The sequence below is a fragment of the Coccinella septempunctata genome, chromosome X (genome assembly GCF_907165205.1).
Source record: "Coccinella septempunctata chromosome X, icCocSept1.1, whole genome shotgun sequence".
In the NCBI taxonomy this organism is placed as follows: Eukaryota; Metazoa; Arthropoda; class Insecta; order Coleoptera; family Coccinellidae; genus Coccinella; species Coccinella septempunctata.
The window spans coordinates 1,655,212-1,676,422 of record NC_058198.1 but is presented as its reverse complement, the minus strand read 5'-3'; the positions used below and the strand labels follow the sequence as shown (position 1 = coordinate 1,676,422).

At 36.1% G+C, this 21,211-nt stretch overlaps 2 protein-coding genes across 3 annotated transcripts; one reads left to right on the top strand and one right to left on the bottom strand.

Annotated features, from left to right (window-relative positions):
- Nucleotides 1–172: 172 nt before the first annotated feature.
- Nucleotides 173–20,942, top strand: LOC123322246 (aspartyl/asparaginyl beta-hydroxylase). Of its 2 annotated transcripts, XM_044910158.1 has the most exons (14): nucleotides 173–187; nucleotides 15,117–15,321; nucleotides 15,649–15,831; nucleotides 15,895–16,697; nucleotides 16,765–16,852; nucleotides 17,031–17,105; nucleotides 17,554–17,685; nucleotides 17,911–18,291; nucleotides 18,709–18,854; nucleotides 19,408–19,642; nucleotides 19,736–19,841; nucleotides 19,926–20,160; nucleotides 20,213–20,700; nucleotides 20,757–20,942. In XM_044910158.1, exons 2-14 carry the CDS (start codon nucleotides 15,270–15,272, stop codon nucleotides 20,905–20,907), a joined length of 3,075 nt encoding a protein of 1,024 aa, XP_044766093.1. In that variant the 5' UTR covers nucleotides 173–187; nucleotides 15,117–15,269; the 3' UTR covers nucleotides 20,908–20,942. The 2 variants fall into 2 exon arrangements, with proteins under 2 accessions (XP_044766093.1, XP_044766094.1); XM_044910159.1 differs by lacking the exons at nucleotides 173–187; nucleotides 17,031–17,105; nucleotides 17,554–17,685; nucleotides 17,911–18,291.
- Nucleotides 10,164–13,245, bottom strand: LOC123322250 (hairy/enhancer-of-split related with YRPW motif protein). Its single transcript, XM_044910164.1, has 3 exons — nucleotides 12,613–13,245; nucleotides 12,260–12,477; nucleotides 10,164–11,426 (listed from the first exon to the last, which is right to left on the bottom strand). The coding sequence occupies exons 1-3, from the start codon at nucleotides 12,768–12,770 to the stop codon at nucleotides 10,798–10,800; spliced, it is 1,005 nt and encodes a 334-aa protein (XP_044766099.1). The 5' UTR covers nucleotides 12,771–13,245; the 3' UTR covers nucleotides 10,164–10,797.
- Nucleotides 20,943–21,211: the final 269 nt, after the last annotated feature.

The following is a 21,211-nucleotide window of genomic DNA, read 5'->3' as shown; positions in this document are numbered from 1 at the left end:
GATACCCAGAGGAAGTCTTCATCAGAATGCCAAGATTGTAACAATTTTCATTTGTAACATACAATTAGATGTCTCTGCCGAATAAAACGAAAAACAGCCTACTCCTCTTAACCTCACATTCCTTATTTTCTTCTAATTTTCACCGTGTTATGTTCTTTCAGTTATCAGCTTTTAAAATTTTAGTTTGGTGAGTAAAAATTTTAATCACGAAGACTGTCCTTCCAGAAGCATATTCATGAAGTAAATGCAATGAAGAAAATATTCAAACTTTTCTTTCTTCATTTATATAATCATAGCCGAATAAAATTAATTATTAAACAAACAATTTAAACTTTTTTTTCGCGCAATTTTTCATCAAATTGAACTCAAGTTATGCGCACTAACACACTATTTGAAAAAAAAACAGTAAATTAACCATTTTTTGGAACTACTGCAGAGCAGAGAATTTCCCTAGAAAATTTCTTTTAATGCTATTCATTTTCGCTAGATGGCAATTGCACAGTTCACCCTCTGGTCAAAAAAGAGGCAGCAGTAATTCAAATATATATTGTACAGAATATATAATATATAGACTTAGGTGCACTAAACATAAGATTTCATCTCCAGTAATGCCTCTCGGTTAGTCATAAAATCTGATTAAACCGTTCATTAACATCAAGCTATTCTCAATGGTAAATGGGGTCCCGCAAAATCTCTGAATGATCAAAACTAGAGACAAATTTCAATTGCTGAATTATTTTAATGAAAAAGGAGGTTACTCCACGTGTAAGGTAAGTGTGTATAGGTAATGAGCCGTGAAAATCTGGGTATTTTCTGTTAAGTATCTCGATAATTTCTAGTAATCTTTAATCGTGTTCTCTTGGTACTGATCATTCCCTCTCAAATTAATTATGTACTCTGCAAATGCTGTAAATATTTGAGAAACGTGCCCGAATAGTGAATTTTAGATTTAGCTAAATGGGTAGGGTGAATTCGTTTTACATCTAGGACGCCTCTCCGCTTTATATCCTGATGGATTTCACATTTTACCGCTAAGCTATAGCAGAAGATTTTCTATCATTTTTTTTCTTTAATATATGGGAAAATATTCAAAGGAGCTGTCTGTTATAGTAAGAAAAGAACTACATACATTACGACTGTCTTAAATTCCCGTCTAATTGAACATTAAATTTCATAATTTCATTCACGAGCTCGTCAAAGAAAATACTCAATTGAAAAAACAGTCGGACCTCAAAGAATGATCTTATAGCTATTGCAAATCATCATTATTCGTTGAGTAATTGGGAAGGTTCACTAAGAATTTCAGATGTGTTGAAATTTTTCTTCATTTCACAATATTTTGAACAAGCTCCATATGTAGATAAAAGAACACAAAGGAGTAATTAACACAATGGTCGTGAGCAATATTCTTCTGTTAAGCTGATAAGTTAAAGATGTTATGTCTCCAATATTGGGACTTCTTAATGACACAACAATTATGATGCGAATGTTCAATTGAAAAACCATGCTCCGGAGTACCAATTTGCAGAACGTGTCATTCATACGACTCGTTTTTTGCTGTAACCGTTTCGAAGACATTCAAACCATGGGCTCTTCCGAGTTGAAAATTCCGGAAAATACCACCTCCAACCGTTTGGAGGATACAACTGATGATATTTGCGTCGAGAAACAAATGGAAGAAGAGATTTCAAACTCAGATAAAGACTATCGAAAAGAAGATGGGACGGTATTGAGGCATGGTGACAAAGCCGGATTACCTCCAGAAGAAAAAATGAAGGAGCTCGGTGAAAAACAAACGAAACGAGAAGTGGCCGAATCATATCAAAGACGAACGCTAAGCGTTGAGGATTTCCAAAAGTTTGGACAGTTCGTGGTCCGTAGTTTAATGGATATGTCACAGACTGATGCTGAAAGGTGCATTCTGAAAATCATCGAGGACATTCATGAATTCAAGTCGCATGTAACTGTGTAATTAAATAGGTACCTACTTCTACCTCATACATTTTACATATCTCTTTTTGCCTATAAATTTCAACTGAATTAATACTCAATGCTGATACTTTACAATTGCTACCAAGATCCAGTCATAGAAAAAGTAAAAAACGAAAGTATAATTTTCATTCAACCCTCATCGACCTAGAGATCGAAAATTGATATCGAACAAATTCAATTAATCAATCAACAGACATCCACAACTGGGAAACTAATCGAATTGTGAATGACGGAAAGCAATCCACTATTCAATGATTGATAACTTCTCGATCACTCTTTCTGGAAATAGTTAACTCAATTCAAATTGAGACTGCGAATTAGAGGTATTGTCTATCGATAGGGTGACATAGAAAATTTCATTACGACACTAGAACGTGACATTGGAAATTTCAGTTCATTCTACAAAAATCATTCTAGATTGTATATGGGAAATTTAAAAAATTCAACTACGACTTATCATTTTTAACTTTTGAAATTTCATGGAGAAATATACCTTATAGTAGATCTCCCCGAGGAAACATCTTTTCAAGGGTGCTATTGAGTTTCTGTAAACAATGATGTCCTCTAATATAATTGAATTTGAAGTGTCCACTGACCAGTGGTGGACGGTGGTCAATTCATCTCGAGGGATTATACAACTGTTCGAGTACAAGCCCGCAGCGTTGTGAAGCCAGTACGCATAAAGATAAACACGTGGTCATTTTGTACAGAAACCGTGCAAATTTTAAGCTTTTGAAACCTCATTATTTCATTTCCGATTGTGTACTTCGCGTTGGAAACGAAAAACTATTGAATATTCTTACAAACGGAAAAGAAATGCTTTCAACAATTCAGAACAAATTTTCTGTCCAACTTTTTTTCCGAGCGTGAAAAAAAATCAATAAACTGATGGGATTCAAAGTGATTGATGAATACCTCTAATTTGTTCTTGAGTTTTTTCTATCTTTAACTTTTTCGAATCTCTACAATGAAAATTGAACGATTCTAATGAAACTGAATATATTTAGGGTGGCTGCCTCATCCCAGGTAGAAATTTTAGTCTTCAAGACGTCTTTGGTTGGTCATGTTCGGACGTATGGAGACCAACTTGGTGACGTCAGTGAAACCTTATGGTGACGTTAATATGTCACAGCCTGAAGACGTCTTACGGTGACGTCTTGAAGACGAATTTGGAAGACGATTATTCGGTACTTTTACGTCTTGCGTACGTCTTTCTTACGTACTGAGGACGTCAGTATTTTTCAGAAAATTTTAGAATTTCATGGATAAAAATGAAACATAAACTAACATTGTTTTTTTTTCTTCCCCCTGGCCTTGTGTTCGAGCATATCAGCATACATTATTAGAAATCCTAGGTACAAGACACCCACAAACATCTATGATATCTGCGGGATTCGAACCCGCTACCTCCGGCATCCTAGCCGAGTGCGCTGCCGTTACGGCCGTTGAGGCTGTGTAAGATTTTGGTATTATTGGTATTGAGTATCATGAAAAAGTGTGTCAGAAAAAGTTATTTTCAAGACTATGTACTAACGGAAATGAAGCAAAAGATCAATTATCAATGCGTTGACACATGCATTTACATAGGATAAATGGAACAGGATAGCTAGTCATATTTTTTTCAGGCTTTTGACTGCAAATAATTTCATTTTCCTTGAATCTAAAGGATATGAATATAGCGATTTATAATTTAACGGACGTTATCCTCCGTTTCATATCTACATATCTATATTCAAACTGTCCGATATATATCGATCCTTGAAAAAATTATAAGTCTAAAGTCTCAGAGTGGTCTAAGAATAACGTTATTCAGACGTCTTTTGTGTGACGTCTTACTAGCCCACTTGAATTGACGTCTCGGAGACGTTATTGTACGACGTCTTACTAGCCCACTTGAATTGACGTCTCGGAGACGTTATTGTACGTCCGAGTGACGTCGAAGACCAATAAAGACCTAATGAAGACGTCTTCGAGACAACACCCTTCTACCTGGGATGTTATAAGTTATAAAATGCAGAAAACACGCTATTTTATTTTTTTCCTTCGCACCTTCGCCGAAATTCAACGTAGAATAAAAGAACGCAGCTCTAGAAACAATTTCACGGTCGACTAATGTACAAGTCCCGAATTAATTTTCAATGAGGGTGTCATACAAATTACCCCATTTGAATCTGAGCGGCGTACACGTATTACAATCGTAGAAAAGGGTGTTTTTTTTGGTTCACATTCTTCCTTTGAAACGTTCTTGACATTCGTATCCCTTGTCGCATCGGCGGCAACAACAATTAGTTTTAATTATTTTGTATGGCATGTCGAAAGTCGGATTTAAAGTCTCCATTCGTCATTTCGAATTTATTCATTCAATTTGTTCTAGTGAAGCCCTTATGGAATTTCATGCGATTTGAAACGAAAACGGGGACGGGGGTTTGAATTTTATTAAGCTACGAATTATCGGCGCCAGTTGGAATTATACTTCCTAATTCTTGGGCTTTTCAGAAACGGCATGTGTGACTCGTACAATCGGGCAAGCAGAAATGAAATTGACTTTATATATATGCGAACTTGGAGTGATACGTTCGTTTCGGACAGCCATAATGTAGTTATTTTGATAACAAAGGGGGCCAATATGTGAGTGTGTAGCATTATGGATTGACTTATGGACCGTATCCCTCGGACACTGGTCATTTTACGCAATATTGAGTCACCCCCACAAGAGCCCAACATCTGGATGGCCCATTGACCAAATTTCATTTCGATTGTTGTTCATCTTAAATCAATTTTCCCATTCATCTGTGGCAGTTTCATATTCATTTAATTAACATTATTCTCTAATACAGTCAGTGGATGCACTTAAATTTGTTTATGAATTCATAATTCAGTTATTGACAAGATCGCTCGCAATGAATGGCCATGCCATGGGTGATTTTAACGATTACACACATACGGTTTCCGAAAAGTTATTGTGAGAATGAGAGAGAACTCGGGCAATGTATAATTTCTAGTAAAAGGTTGGCAAAGAAGTGATATATCGATATTTTTCGGTGATTTTTGAATTGCAAAAAATTTTATAATATTTGTGCTCACTTCTTTGCCATTTGCCACCCTTAGTTTGACGTCAATTTATAGATAACCCATTTGAGGTCCTGTGCTTTCATTTATGGAATTATTCCCGAAATCATAGATTCCTGAATATTGATCTCGAATTTACCCCTTGTATTTTCCTTCTGATGAACAATTTCATTCTATAGTTGTGAGTCATAACAACTCAAATGTAGATGGCCATTATCGAGAAGATACGTACTGCTAGAGATTTGAGTTATGGCACAAGTACGCGTGGCCGGCACACGCTGATCTACGGTCTATTGTTTCCCTTTCAAGAAGAACACGTGACCATTATGGCCGTCCTATATCCTTAAGGCTTTTATATCAGGGACGCATCCTAGAAAATTACTTTCAGTATCGTGCTAAGAAAAACCCTCCGTTCGATAAATCCCCTGTGAGTCTATTACCATTTGTATTAAAGTGGATATTTTTTGGTTAATTACGAACTTACACAAGATTTCAATCAATGATGGAGCTTCAAAATCGAGCACTGAGGAATCTAATCGCGCCTTCAAAATAAAATGAAACTATGCCAAGAATTCGGACTCAAACATAAAGACTAAGGAGAAATTGGAATCTAATATAAATATAAAAAAACCAGAACTTTCTTCCTGAAAAGACATTATTTATGGCACCACGAAAACAACAATGAAAAATTAGGATAGCAAACCCAATTTTTGACATACAATTATCACTTTCGTTGTAATTTGTGCATTTTCTGTCCATGTTATCCTTCATCGACGACAATGAGAAAATTTTCATTACGGGACTGTACTGTCCGACGCATTAGAGCATTCCAATTTTAGTTACTTCGGTTACATATTCAAGAGAATTTTTTTAATTATGTTATATTGACAGCGCAGCTTAGCTAGTCGCAAAAGTACAGGGGTTGCATCCCCCCTTCCTCCTGGAATACTTCTTTTAGGTCAATCACGGTGGGAGTTTTTCGTAGAAACGCTTCTATGACTTAACGTTTATCGATTTTGAAAATAACACCCCTTGCGGATGATTCGAAAGAAAAATGGTGTATCCGGATGAAAATATAATAAAATCTAATTTTAAATGTTCCAATAATATGTTACTGGTAATGTAGATTCAAATCGCGTTTATAGGAAAATGTAAAATTTTTTGTACAGCCGGAATTATATTATATTTTCGACAATTTGGCTCGCAGTGAATTGCGTATACCATAATGATTATAACCCGTGAAATTAACACAGAATTTTCGATAACTAATACGACTTATTTTGTAGAAACTTATTTGTTGGATGATTATCAGGTAAATATTGAGTCGATCATATTTATATGCCAGGAAATAAAATGATAGATTCATTTTCTTTTGACATAATCTTTCGGTTTTATGTGAAAAACTAACCAAATACCATCGTTCAAAGGACTTAGAAGGTAGAGAGTATTTTTTTCAAATATTGATTTGAATACGTCTGGAAGAGTGTTGAGTAAAGATATTAATGAATTTCAAAACGAATTATAAATTCCGGTAATAAAACCCCAACATATATCTGAAAAGTGGTCCTTATATTTTCGATAAAATTCAAGATTATTTACATTTTAAGTCTCATTTCACAGCCACAACTTATTTACATAATGGGATATTTCACAAATTCAATATTGGTGAAAAGGTCAAATACATATTTATAATCAATATAGAATTGAATAAATTCATACGAGTAATATATTAAAAGCTACACTATAGAGAATACAATATCCTTTTACAATGTCTCCAGTGATTTTCTACGGATTCATTGAATTCATTTTCTGACACTTCCAAGGAAAAATTCGGCGGGTTCTCATATTCCAATATCGTTATTTCTGTCGAAACGCTCTCTCGGTCCTTCACAGGCTGCAATGTTATTGGTAGTGAGGCGATCTTATTTTTCCTCTTCAGTTTCTTCTGGATGGACGATGCCACAACTTTGAGCAGCTGAAAAAACATATTCGAATGAAAATTATCCCTGAGAATTTTACATGAAAATTATTCCATTGTCGTTAATATTTTGGAGATGTTAACCTGAACGAAAGAGGTCCATTTGGAAATTGACTATACAGATAATGCTATATGAAAATATAATGTATAATGGAAAATGTTCTACCATTGGAACCATGCTTATTCGTTCTATTGAATACAGGGTGGCACCAAAGGTATTATGATACAATAACAGAAAAACTGCTTGAATGGACGACTTAGAACAGGAACTACGGCGATAATTGAAATTCACTAATTGAAAATATCGACAATAAAATATGAAACAGTGTTTACTTACCTTGAAACAATGCCCGGAGACCGAAGAAAGCTTCTTGAGCGTCATGTTGAACGTCTGAGGTTATCACAGTCAATGAGAACGACGGGAGAAACAAGCGATATTATAACCTCCCCCTACTACAATTCACTTGACTCTATCTCTTGTCCGAAGCCACCCTCTAATTATTTAACTAGATCAAGCACTCGAACCCGTGTTCCCACACAATTCACGAGGGGGGGTTAGCTCGATCGGGAATTATAATTCCATACGTTTTCGCACGCTATTACGGATCGGGATTGCCCCGACTGTATTGATAACGATAATGATATAATTAATCTCGCCACTACCGGATCGTTGTGCGTTTGTGTAATTCGGTATTTTCGTCGTCTAGCTGTGACCGAGTTGGCTTTACCGTTTTCCATAAATAAATCGCGAAATTTCGTACATTCTCTAACTTTTTTAATAGTCCTTTGAACGAGGTTATTGTTTATTCTGATGAAAATGTCAAACGTCTCAATAATTTGAATTCGATTATAGGAAATAATATAACTTGACTTACATTCTCAGGTGAAGCTGGATATGGCGTCCATCTGTAACAAAGAAAGAAATAATTAGTGATCTGGGAAAATATTCCATAATCTGATAGATTCTGACTAAACTAAGAGGAATTGAATATTTGCACTCCAATTGATTCCCATATATTAATGTTCTTATGTCATTAAAAATGTCTGCAATGATAGTCTTTCGCCAATTCTTTATAATAATAAACAACCCTCAATTCATCATTCTGAATAGTACTTCGTCAGATCTCATACAAACAAACCAAACCACAAATAATGGTCCCACCCTTAGCATATCCAAATTCCGGAATGTATTCGATAAACAGATGTAGGAATATCTTATTCAGAAATAATTGACTGGTGGTGCAGTAGTTGATTTATTAATATGGTCGGCAGAGAGAAACATTTTTATTTACGTTATCAATCAGGAATCGTTAACATCGCGAATAAGTGAAGCGTGAAAATGGAATTGCGATCTCGCCATAGTGCGTTGTCGATTTCACGTAATTTCGGCGAACCCAAGTAGAAGTAATTTTATTTATGGTATTAAGGGAGAAAAACGTAGAAAAGTCTACACGATATATCACATTCGTACCGCCCTCATGAAATAGCAGTTCCTCAAGCACAAAACTTCGGGAAAAAATTAATTAATCCTACCCTAACCTATTCAGAAAACTGAATAAATTCAGCGAGATCAAAACCAGAACACATTTTGACAATTTTTGGTATATGAAGATGTTTCTAAGGCTAAGTTCGATCAGAAAATAAAAAATGTACACAACAATGTGTTGGACCTTTACGAAACGATGTAATTAAAAGTTCAAACAGATTTTCTAACAACGCATTTTGCGACAAACAATGACCAGCATTTTGCGAACAAACCTGTTCAAAAGGTGTGATAAAAAGAACTCATCGTTTACTTATCCTACCATATGAAAAATGTTTACGGAAATGAGTTTGAATATATGTACGTAGCCCTTCTGAATATAATATGTCAGTTATAATGTTAGCTTTCATGAATGGTTTGTGTATAATTACAACTATCCTTAGGTGAATTGTAATTTAAAAGAGTGGTACACCATTTGCATGCTCCGCTCATCAAATATATCAAAAAGTGGAACTCGAAAAGTATCGGCGAAGGAAGTAGGAGTTAGTGGACCTTACTGAATGCAAATACTTGTAGCTTTTCATATGCGGAAAGGGGAGGGGGATCGGACTCCGATGGGGTTGTAGCCTTGTGACTCGTATAGGGTGCCCGAACGTGGGAAAAAGAAGTAAATGCGACTCTCATGCGTTTGCAGCACACGCCAAACTGCTTATGTTACACCTGCAAAGGGCTAACTTGTACGTTCTTATTTCTGTCATCCCGTATCTTATATAACCCCATGTTTATCGCTTTCCGTTCAGCCAAAACGCGAATTAGAACTGGCTTATTCTAGGGTTTCAGGGGATACGCTGGTTAATTGGAAAACACGAGTAATTCTGCAGACCGACTTGCATAACACTAGCGATTAAAAATTATTTCATTCTGAAAAGTATAATTTTTTCTGAATTTGAAGTTCGAAGAAAAATGAACAGTATATACGTTTGTAACATTGCATTCAACAAAGCTCCCTTGAAAAAAATTTATCGATAATAGAAGATAATAAACTAGGTACAACCACCACCAAAGTCAGAAACTAAATTATCTAAATTTTTCACAAGGATGAATTGAGAATTGACCACTGGCGAAACACGCATAGTGGATAAATTAAAAACTCATCCTAGTCAAAATCATGTAATTCAGTTTCTATTTTAATTATAGATTTTAATTAGAGATTAGTCACATAAATTCAATATTACACTATATCGAATCTGGGTACTTGCTATGATTAAGGTACATCATTTTTATCGATGAAATAAGATATTTCGGTAGAGAAGGACGTATTTCTCGTAATTATTCTTCCGCTGTCGTTGAAAAAAGGCATGCATACAAAATTTGCATAAACCAGTGGAGTGCCCAAAGGCCCCCCATTGTTCAAATACAAAAGGATATTCACTTCGTCCCTTTTGCAAATCGATTTTCAACTAGAAAAACTGGACATTGCGAATATCCGAACACCGAGATCTGGTAACCAGTTCTGGACAATGGTCAGCGAGCTCAACCATGAATTTAGAATTTTTCATGTGTTCACAAAAGAATATTTACACGTGTTTTTGTTCGCCCAAAAAAGAGCTAAGCCTTTGCCGCTTCCAAATATATTTTTTTAATCTCTTACACGCGTTGTATGCACTAATTAAGCCCGGACTCCCCAAATTCAACAAATGCGGTTTAGTGTGTATGGAAATTTTAACGACTCGCCTATGAATTAATGAGTGGGAATACTCCTCGGATTTGCATATTATAACTTCCGTATGTACCGAGTATTTGACGGATATTTAGTATAATATCAGAGATGGCCGAGTATTTTGCAAGCTTCGCTTGTAAAATGGAATGAAAAAAAGAAAACTTTATTAAGAATCATAAGTTTTTATTGCTTATATACAAAATCACAATTTAGTCAAACCACAAGGTGTTCAACGAGCTATTATCCCTGAAAGATAACACTGACTACCGGAAATATATTTTGGAATGTATTCTTCTTAAATAAGTAATAAATAAAATATATAATATGTTCTAAGGTACAAATAAGAAACATTCAGTGCAAGCACAGTATTTACAACTATTTACATCCATTATTTGGTTTTTGTGCTTCGTTCAATGATTCCTGCAAGAAAATGATCTGTATAATTTCCATTAAGGCACATCAATTTCATCATGGCACTGTCGGGACTTGTAGAATATGATATTTCGTTGGATTATCAATAATTAGGCACTGAAAATATAATTCCATATTTCTGACTCAATACGCTACTTCAGCTCCCCATGGTCTATAAGGTTTCATCCCCTGTGAAGTCGGTATGTTGCTTTGGTTGTAGTTTTGATGGTGACTAGAAGTAGGGATAGTGAATGTGTTCGGTGGGTACTGATGAGGACTGTAAGCTAAAGCAGAAGCTGTGGTAGAAGTTAACGGAGTTAAGATAGCCGTTGATGGTGCCGGTACCAGTCTACTCGAATCTGTCGTTTGAGCAGACGAAGAAGATTGTGCACAAGAAGTGCTTACATCGAAATGACCCATATCATGGTGCATATTATGGTGATGTATAGGTGTAGGCTGGTGTGTATTCAAATTAGTTATTGGATGTGTTTGTGTAGAAGGTGCCGATGGAATCGTGTTTAGCGGTGGTGGCGGAGGGTATGGTTGTGCTGTCCCATATCCCCAAGGACTGGTTGCAGCCTGCTTGCTGGCCAGTTCTCTCTGTGCAGCGCAGCACTGAAGATGCGAGGTCAACCTCAACCTCAAGGGGTTCTGAACGTCCAGCCCCTCTATTCTTTCTAGATATCTGATTACTTCTGCCACGCATTCCCTGAAGCCCATACCGTGATAATCCATTGCGTATTTGTGAGGATCATATGCGAAGGAGTCTATGCCTGCAACAAACGAAACGAAAGATTATTTTCAACGAATATATCAGAGGAAAATACGATTCTATTCAACCATGTTTTTCTCAAATCATCTGATAGGGTTGGGTACTGTTCAATTTTTATATACGTGGAAAAAATTGATTGTCCTCGGTGAACCAGAGTTGATAATTTTGAACTACGACAAAATGAAGGAGTTCCACCCGTATAAAGAGTTTGAAATTCATGTGTCCTTCTAAAAATATATAGGACCCTCCAACGAAAGTATAGTTTTAATGAATAATATCTTGCATTACACTCTTATCGAATGCGAATTATCTACAAAACAACCAATGTGTGAAATAAAAACATTTTCGTGATAATATTAACATTTATAGAGAACGACAGGTGACTTGGATTGAAGGGGTTTGCTGGTCAATGCGTGGGAACTCGCTATCAGGAATGACTCGAGCGTAACAGCTGAAGCAGTAACGCGCCCGTGGGAAACGGCTATATTTATGAACGATTAGAGCAACAGGTTTGACACTGTAGACATTTACCTCACCCTTTTATATGAGGACTGTTTTGCACATCAGATATGCAACCTTCCAAAAATTGAAGGAGAAAATTATATTTGCAAATCTGGAGATAAGAAATTCGATATACCAACTCTGATTCATAACGAGACTTGAAGAGATTTATGAAAACAGTATAATTTTTTAACGGCATTAATGGTGTAGAAAAAGATGGCCAAATAATTTTTCATCCTGAAATTCGAACAACACAATGTGCTCTAAATAAATGTAGTACACTGTGCGTTCGGCGTATTTTTCATATAATAGATAATATACACTTCAAATTACCTTTGGAATGTAGCATCTTGAGATGATCAACGGTCATCTGCAGAATTTCGGCTTTCTCCAACTTGGCAGAGCCCTGCTTCTCGAAGGCACTTGGGACGAGCCGTTTGAGTTCACTCAAAGACATGTTTATTCGATCTCTGCGTTTTTTCTCTATGACACCTCTGCGTTTCTTACGTGACAACATTTGGCAGCTATCCGCATCGCCTGGTGATGTGCACCTACAAGAAATTGATGATTAGAAGGAGTATTACAATCAACCTGATTCGAATATATTGTTTTGACGAAAATTGAAATAAGAATGCTGATAGAACGAAGTGAGTCTATGGTGAAAAATATTGAAGGTTGTCACTTACTGGTCTTTGGATTCCTCAGAAAACACATCATCACAGTCGTCACTTTCTGAAAGAGGCCTTTTCACTGCCCGGGTCACTGGTGTCCAAGACGTAGTTGCGGGGTTGTTCGCGGAATAGCCCCAATGCAACGGGGTGTTCTGAGATAAACTATGATCCATGTCGTCACCACACGGGACACTTGCCTCGCAAATATTTCGGAAATGAAGCGCGTGTCTGACGTCGTATCTACACGCGTACAACCTGTGGTTGAATGTGTCACAGACTTACCCTGTTGATACGAGCGCCGTCCGGACACGTTTTCATCCCCACTTCATCCCCACCCGGTAGTAACCACGCGACATTCACCCTCTTACTTGCATTTCCGATTGATTCCGTTTCCTGTCCTTGTCTACGGTCCCATTCAACGAATGCCTAGTCGCGTGTTGGACAGACTTCCACTTTTTTTCCCACAGGGTGTCGATGTAGATAACTGACATGAATTGTGCATATTGCCTCCTGAAGATTTATTAGGGCACCCTGTAATTAATTTCGGGATCCGCAAAGTTGGAACTAATGACATATCGCACAAAATGACCTACGGGCATTTGCGACCAAGGTCCTATTTCGCACAATTCCATAAAATATGGAATTTCCTAAATTATAATGAAAATTGCCAATAATTTTATTCCTTGTTTTTTCCTATATGGATAACAGCTCATCTCAGTAATGAATATAAAAATCATGATCAATTTACTCTAATGAATCATGAAAACTGAGCTATAGGCTAATTTTGAAAGTTGAAGTGTTGTTTATGAAAACTCCAACACTCGATTTGAAAGAAATGCAAATTTTGCGCTATGCCACTTGCTTGTTATACTGGCTTCAAGAATATCAATGCAATGAACAGAAAATCTGTTTATCTGTTTCTTCCAACATACCACAGGCTCCCTTATGTAATTATCGCATTGTTAATTGCGATTAAAATCTACAATATCGAAATACAATCATTTGTAACTCAGTTGATAAATTATACCCCCATTTTTTAATCAATTTTTTAGATTTACTCTAAGAATTTTCCGGCTGAAACAGTTTCAAAAGTAAACTCGCGTATGGAGCAATAATTCTTCGAAGACAGGTTGCTCGTATTCCTAAATCAATCCCTTTCATACGCATCCTTTCAGTGGAACGAGAAGGCAATGAATGGAAAAGGCTATTTCACGGAATTGAAGAAACAATGTCATTTCGTCCGGTGATTAGCAATACATGGGATAGGTAAAGGGGGGTGTTCATCCCCGAAAGAGGGGTAGCGATCCGTGGGAAGTGCTCTAGTACGGTCGTCACACCACAAGCCACGCGTAGGTTCGGGGCCATTCTATTCGGGGATTTACAAACAAAACAATATCTCTTTTGTATAAGTGTAACAAAACCCCGAAACGTGGCAAGGTCTTGAGACGTCCGTATTTATTCCTATACCCTTTTTTTCTCCATGCTCGGGTTCGGCGTGTGGCGTTTCTATGATTGTTTCAACAAAATTCACCTTGCCTCTGAATACGCTCCTCCACTCGCAATTTTAATTTGTTTTTTTTTACAAACGCTCGTAGTGACAACCATTTAAGGAGAAACTTGGAGAATACGTATCTTAATCTTAAGGTTCATTATCATATTGAAGTGAAATGAAAAAAGACTCGACTAGCACTGATCATAATCGAGATTTAGAGGGAAAAAGACCTGAGCGAAATTTGCCGAATTTACCCTCTATACCCACTTCCTATATCTCCATAAAAAACGTTGGGTTCGAAAGGGCAAAGTTCCTATTCAGGACATTCTAGATTCGCGTCGTTGCTATGTAATCATTCAGTTCGAATTCACTTCCTCTTCCTTCCAAGTATCTATTGAAAGGTTTGACGAAAAAAAACCGTAGATGTTCCTAAGTTTTATATATTTCTGATATAACAGGAACAGGAAATGGGTAGCGAAAGTAACTGTTCACATATTCGGGGGATGAAATAACAGTTAGATGGAACGGGATTTCACTTTTAATGCACCAGGTAACCTCTCTAGATAACGGCAAAAAATGAAAGAACGAACTTCCTCTATCAACACATGTTGGAGTGGGTGTAGAGGTACCGTTAAATTCAGCTGATCCCGATCGATCTGATTGAAGGATAATTTGGGAGGAGGCGTCATTCTTCCTAAATCTTCATATGGGTTTTTCTCATCCATCAAAGTCATAGTTACTTTTTGTAACTATGTTCTAAGGTATCCAAATGCCCCCAAATGTGATACATATTCTGATAGAACAACTCTTCTCGTAAAAAAATCTGAGAATTTCATTCATCTCGGCACAACCGTTCGGCCTAGACGATTGGAATTTAAATTCAAATGTAACCCATAAAGCAAATGAATATGAAGCGGAAAATAATGTCCAGGGGATAAATTGTCCTCTCTCTGTTCGGGATTAATGATTGTGAAGTTCTGAACTAAAATAACCATCTCCATCTAATTACCTGTTATTTTTATTTCAGAGCATCGGCTGAAATCGGTATCTGTCGGGGTTTATTTTAAAACTCGACTCTTTCAGTTTAACTTCGAAAACGGTCAGCAAACTACCGGTGAAGTGACTTCGATAGATTCTTTTTTTATGTTTACAAGTTGTTCCCAGGAATAATCCCGGAAAGATGTCCGGCGATGTTCAACCCAGAAAAAGGAAAGATAAGAAACGCAAAAGAGGTAAGAATTAACGCAATTTACACCGTTACAGTGGCCACTTGTTGAAACTTTTCTTATAGAAATACGTCGACACGAAACTATAGTTCTGGTAAAATTCCAACGCATTTAATTATACAGCAACACGTGTTCAAGGACCATCGAAAAAAATCATGATTTTACTTCAGCCTTGAATTTCGCAGCAATGATTTTTCTCAATTCAAATGTTCATTTAAATCGGTATTCATTCCATAATGTACATAACCTTTTTTAACGTTCCTACCTAATATTGATGCATTTAAAAAAATCAACTCAAGAAGTAAATAGCTCAAAGGAATCATTTTTTTTTAGAAGAAGAATCGGTACCCCTTTCTTTCTACCCTAAAGAAACAACGGAAGATGTGAATATTCATGTTCACAAAGAAGAAGGTACAGGAGGAGGAATATGCGCCAAAATAGTATTCTTCATCCTGTTTTCCGCACTTATAATATTGATTGGACTCATCATAACAGAACACCGAGGGCTTACTGACTGTAAGTTATTTTTTTTTGCACGAAATTTCAAACGAATCCAACTTGAAATGTTTTTTTTTTCAGTGGACGTTGCAGAAAGTGAATCGCGCTATTCTCAAATTTTCGAAGGTTGGGTTGATAATGATAAACATGACGATCATACGTTGGACGACCATGATAATGAACATTTCGATGACGAGGAAGATAACAATGGGGACGGTCATACGTTAGATGACCACGACGATGAGCATATAGACGACGAACCTAGTGAAGAACGTGAACACACTTTAGACGATCATGACAATGAGCATTTCGACGACGATAAAAGCAACCAACTGAGCGAAGAGAACGAAGAAGACGGAGATGAAGATCCAGAAGAATATTCAGCGCCAGTGAAACCAGGAAAATACAGATATCGAAGAAAAATTTCCGAAGAAGAGGAAGATGAAAATGTAACGGAATCACAGCAAGACGATGAAACTGAAGAGGAAGTTTTGGCTGAATCTGAAACAAAAGAGGACGATGAAGACGATTCCGAAAATAGAGAAGAAGACGAAGATGAAGATAACGATGCAGACTCGCAGCAAGACCTGGAAGATTATGAAGAGACAAAAGAAGAAAGTGTGGCAGATTCCCGTGATGAAGATGACACTGATGAAATGCCCGATGAGGAAGATCGGATTATAAGCGAGGAAGAGGACAATGGGATCGCAGATAACGCCAGTTCAGAGTATCATTCTGATGGGGATGAACGTGAAGATTCAAAAAATGTCGATGAAAAAGAAACAATGGAAGATAAGGACGAAAATGATGAAGCCATCGATCAAGATGATTCAGTAAAAGAATCAGGGCCGCAGGAAAGTCGAGAAGATGAAAGAGAAAATCAGGTAGATAAGTCGTCGAACGAATTGCATTTGAAGGAAATCTAATCAGATAAATCCGTCTGCTTTATAGGATCAAGCACATGAAGTTATTCAAGAAGAATCCACCGGGAATTTACCAGATAATTCAGGAGTTGGTGATAACCCCGCGACGTTAAGTAGTAAGTTGAAATATCAATAAATACAATGAGAAGTGAAAATTGGTGATTTTTCAGCCTTTTGCGAACTGACATCAAATCGAATCTAAGAAACATTTTTTTTTCACTCCAAATTTCAAATACTTCAACAGTTACCTATGTAAATCAGGAAATGCATCATTATAATTTGAATATTTTGCAGTGATTATTAAAGCGATAATTGGAGCAGCTATTTTGGCAGTTGGCCATTTTGTTATGGTAAAAAAATGGAAGTCCGGTTAGTACACATGCATGTTGATGTTTTTATTCCATTAGAGAGTCAATAGTGGTTTTTGAACTGGCAATAAATTTCACATTGGGAATTGCAAAGGAATAACCACTGTGAATTAAACGATTCTTCAATAATCACAAAATCTCGATTCATATATGTAATATTTTATGTGTGAATCTTGCACTCAAAATCAGCTTCTGCTTAAACTGTGGAACTGAAATACAAATTTAAAGAAAAAACATAGATGCGCGCAATACCACTTGCTTCTATGTTAGATCTAACTAAAACTGCATTTCCTGATAGTTAATGTTCTGAAACCTTTGTGAATGTCTAATTTGAAACGTTGCTTAGTCTAACATTTATAGAATATTTCATAAATAACACCTGTGATTATGCGAAAGCTTTCAGTGTTTATCGAGAAATGTACCATTCTGCTAAAAGTTATGGTTTAAAGATTCGTCTGATGAAGAAACCAAGGCAAACCTTGATAAAGAAGATGTGCGTATTGATTTGTCAAAAAGGAATACCATTATACCACCTCCTACGCTACAAGAAATTGAGCAAGAAATGGAACACGCAAATAAAGGTATACTATATGCCTTGAAAACTTCTTTTCCTACAATTTGGCAACTGAACCTAAAAAAATTCTTAACATAATGTTTTCCGAAATCCACAATCATATCCCTCATTGCATATTCCGTTGAACAAATTGACAATGCAGAAGTTGAATCCCAGGTTATGAATTATAATGTCAGGAATATGTATTGAGGAACAACAATATTAATTTTCTCATTGATTCTACTTGCGCTAGAATACTCATATGAGGGGGAAGAACCTATAAGAAGTGAAGAATATATAAAACTACCAGATATTGTAAAGGAAAAATACAAACATTTACGCTCGAGTTACTCTAGATCAACATCACCAGAAAGTGATAACGGTGGGGAAATTGACAGGGGTGACGACGAAATAGAGATAGAAAATATTGAAGATTTAGAGGAGGAAGAAGTAGAGGAGGAAGAGGAAGTAAATGACGAAAGTCTAGAAGAAGAAATCGATGAAGAAACTCAGGAGGAAGAAATTGAGGATGAGGAAGAATTTGAAGACGAAGAATACGAGGAAGAGGATGACGATGACGAGTTAATGAAGAAACTGGAAGCTAAATATGGAAAACTGAAATTAGAACTGAAAGGTAGTTTCATGTACATCTATCACAAATTATTAATTGAGAAATGTATTATAAATTTTATTAGATCTAATTGTTTCACAAATTTGTATTCATCGTGTAACGTTTACTGTTCGAGCAAGAGGCAAAAAATCATCAAATTTTCTACAACTCATTTTCTTACAGGCTGATTTTCAATGTACGGTAGGCAGTAGTCAATAATTATGGGGTTCGGTTGAATAGCGATCTGTGTTGCGTTTTTAACAAATCTGTTGAAATACCGCAAAAATTAAACATAGAATATAAATACGTTATTCACCCATCCCTTCACTTATTTGAAAAGAGTTGCATAAACAAAATCAATTTGCAATTGCAAATTGAGGAACGCAATAGTTTGGCTGTATAAGAGCAAACGAATGAATTCCGTTATTATTGCCTTTTCAGCTAGAACAGGTTCTCCAGATCAGGAAGATTCAGGTTCAGACAAACTTTCCGAAGATAATAATGATTATGAGTATTCCAGTATAACGAATGAAAATGATTGGCATATACACAAGGATCTTGATGAAGCGCAAAGGAATTTACCGAATGTAAGCTCCATTTTTATTATTTATATATCATGATCGCTGCAATTAGAACAAAATATCAAAATATATCTACATTTTCTGAAAACCTGCAGATCTATTTCACATCAAAAAATGTGAATCAATTGATTAACATTGCCTAAAAGTATTTATCATTATCTTTCGATACTTTTCTTCATTTGTACTTCTTATTGTTAGGAATGAATGGTCCAGGAGAAAACCTCTTTCCAATTTTTTCCTCCCCATTTTCTATTTGTTAATTTTTTTTTGCTTCATGGATCTGTAGTTTGTTTAAATCTAGAATAATTAACATCTAATGGAATGTTGTTTCGATGCTTCGAGTTGTGTGTTTTATTTTTTCAAAAAAATATTTTGGTACGATAATTTTCAAGATTAACCAAGTGCCTTGACTTCCGCACATTTATCATCTTCAAGAAATGCTTGGTTGATCTAGAAATATTTATATTTCGTTATTGTTTTTTCGTATGTTTTGTGATAATCTATATTTAACTTAGGTTTTTTATTAATTTATGTGTTGAGACTTGCTTTGTTAAATTAGAATGCTGCTAAAGCCCTAAGAATGTTTGAAAATATCCTTGAGAAGTATCCTTCCTCCCCCAGAGGTTTATACGGATTAGCTAGCGCCCTGGACGCCTTAGCTGAAGCTGAAAAAAGCAACAAACTACTTGAAGAAGCAGTTGCAAATTACCTCAAAATCTTTGATCTCAGAGATGCTCCAGACGAATTATTCAAAATGGCAATGGAACGATGTATAGATAGAGTCAGATTTAGAGGTTTGTATAAATAAATAAATATTGCTTTGTCTGAAGTATCAATTAGAAATATTTATGAAATTTTCATTCAACAAAGCATTTCACCAATTGCAGGAAGGTACGGAAAAGCCGTCACTATTCATCTCAAATTAATCGAAAGATTTCCCGATGAACCTAAGTATAGAAACCAACTAGTTGTTACTTATTTGACGATGGGAAGGTTTGTTTTCTGATTCTTTGAGACTCGATGAAATATCTGTGAGTAATTGATGTTATTTTGATTTAACCGACCATACGATTTTAGGGTCCAACAAGCTCGCGTAGTTCTTGAGGAAACTTTGCAAAAATGGCCTGATGATGGCTGTGCTCTTGTTCACTATGGTTTCATATGGAAAACAACAGACAATGATCTTATGAACGGTGTACATTATATGCAGAAAGGAATTGATACCAAAGATCCCTGTGCTATCGATGGAAGATTTTTTTTCCATTTAGGAGATGCGTTATTCAGATTAGGGTATAAAGACAAGGCCCTCAAGGTACAATATAAAAATATGTAATGAACAGAAAACTGCAGTGGTGTTTTTACAGTTATATGAAGATGGGGTAGAGCACAAACTTTTTCTATCCAAATACCAAAGATCACTGTACAACGTGCCTCGTCTAACTGCTAGACCTTGGTGGGGAGAAGACCAGTTAACACCTTACAAATTATTATTCACAGAGCTTCAGAAAAACTGGAAAATAATAAGGAACGAGGGATTGTCCGTTCTTAATGAAAAGGGATATTTTCAAGACGAATCAGAAAATCTCAGAAATACAGGAGAGTGGAAACAGTTTGAGTTGTTTGCTAGGGGCAGAAAACATACCAAAAACTGTTATAAAACCCCAGTTACTTGTAGAATTATAGAACGCCATCCTGATGCCAGTGGTTGCAGAAGGGGTCAGACAAAATTCAGTGTAATGCACCCTGGGACACACGTTTGGGCTCACTGTGGTCCAACGAATTGTAGATTAAGAGTTCACTTGGGCCTAAAGGTACCTCCTCATACCTTTCTCAGGGTGGGCGAAGAAATAAGGTTTGTTATAGTTTAACTGAAAGAATCTATTTTCCTATGATTTGTTACTGTTACAGGGGCTGGGAAGATGGAAAGTTATTGATTTTTGATGATAGTTTCGAACATGAAGTCTGGCATAATGGTACAGATAAACGACTTGTTTTGATTGTTGATGTCTGGCATCCAGAGTTATCAATGACAGAGAGGGAAACACTTTCTTCACTTTAATTTATATTTATTGAATAATAAATGAGTTAGTTTTTTGTAATAATTTTTTTTTGAGTACCTTTCCTATTAAAACCTCCACTACTGTTCAGACCTTGGATTTTATAAAGTAATTCCAAAAGCCACTGTTCATCAAATTGACTAAGTTTCAAATAAAGCAACTTCAGTTTGCGAATTGTCTTCCTACTTCCTACTATGAACAGCAAGTTATCTATATATTTAAGCGAGATTTCAACTAAAGATAAGGAATTGAGATTCGATTTTCACCCTATGGTGGATATAACTGAATGAATTATAGGTTCTGTTT

Excerpts from the sequence above, each read along its gene's own strand:
- LOC123322246 (XM_044910158.1), top strand. The coding sequence starts at position 15,270 with ATGTCCGGCGATGTTCAACCCAGAAAAAGGAAAGATAAGAAACGCAAA. Across the intron at positions 17,686-17,910 it reads AATGGAACACGCAAATAAAG|AATACTCATATGAGGGGGAA; the intron begins GTATACTATATG and ends TACTTGCGCTAG. Across the intron at positions 19,643-19,735 it reads AGATAGAGTCAGATTTAGAG|GAAGGTACGGAAAAGCCGTC; the intron begins GTTTGTATAAAT and ends CACCAATTGCAG.
- LOC123322250 (XM_044910164.1), bottom strand. The coding sequence starts at position 12,770 with ATGGATCATAGTTTATCTCAGAACACCCCGTTGCATTGGGGCTATTCC. Across the intron at positions 12,478-12,612 it reads TCTGAGGAATCCAAAGACCA|GTGCACATCACCAGGCGATG; the intron begins GTAAGTGACAAC and ends AATTTCTTGTAG. Across the intron at positions 11,427-12,259 it reads CAAGATGCTACATTCCAAAG|GCATAGACTCCTTCGCATAT; the intron begins GTAATTTGAAGT and ends CGTTTGTTGCAG.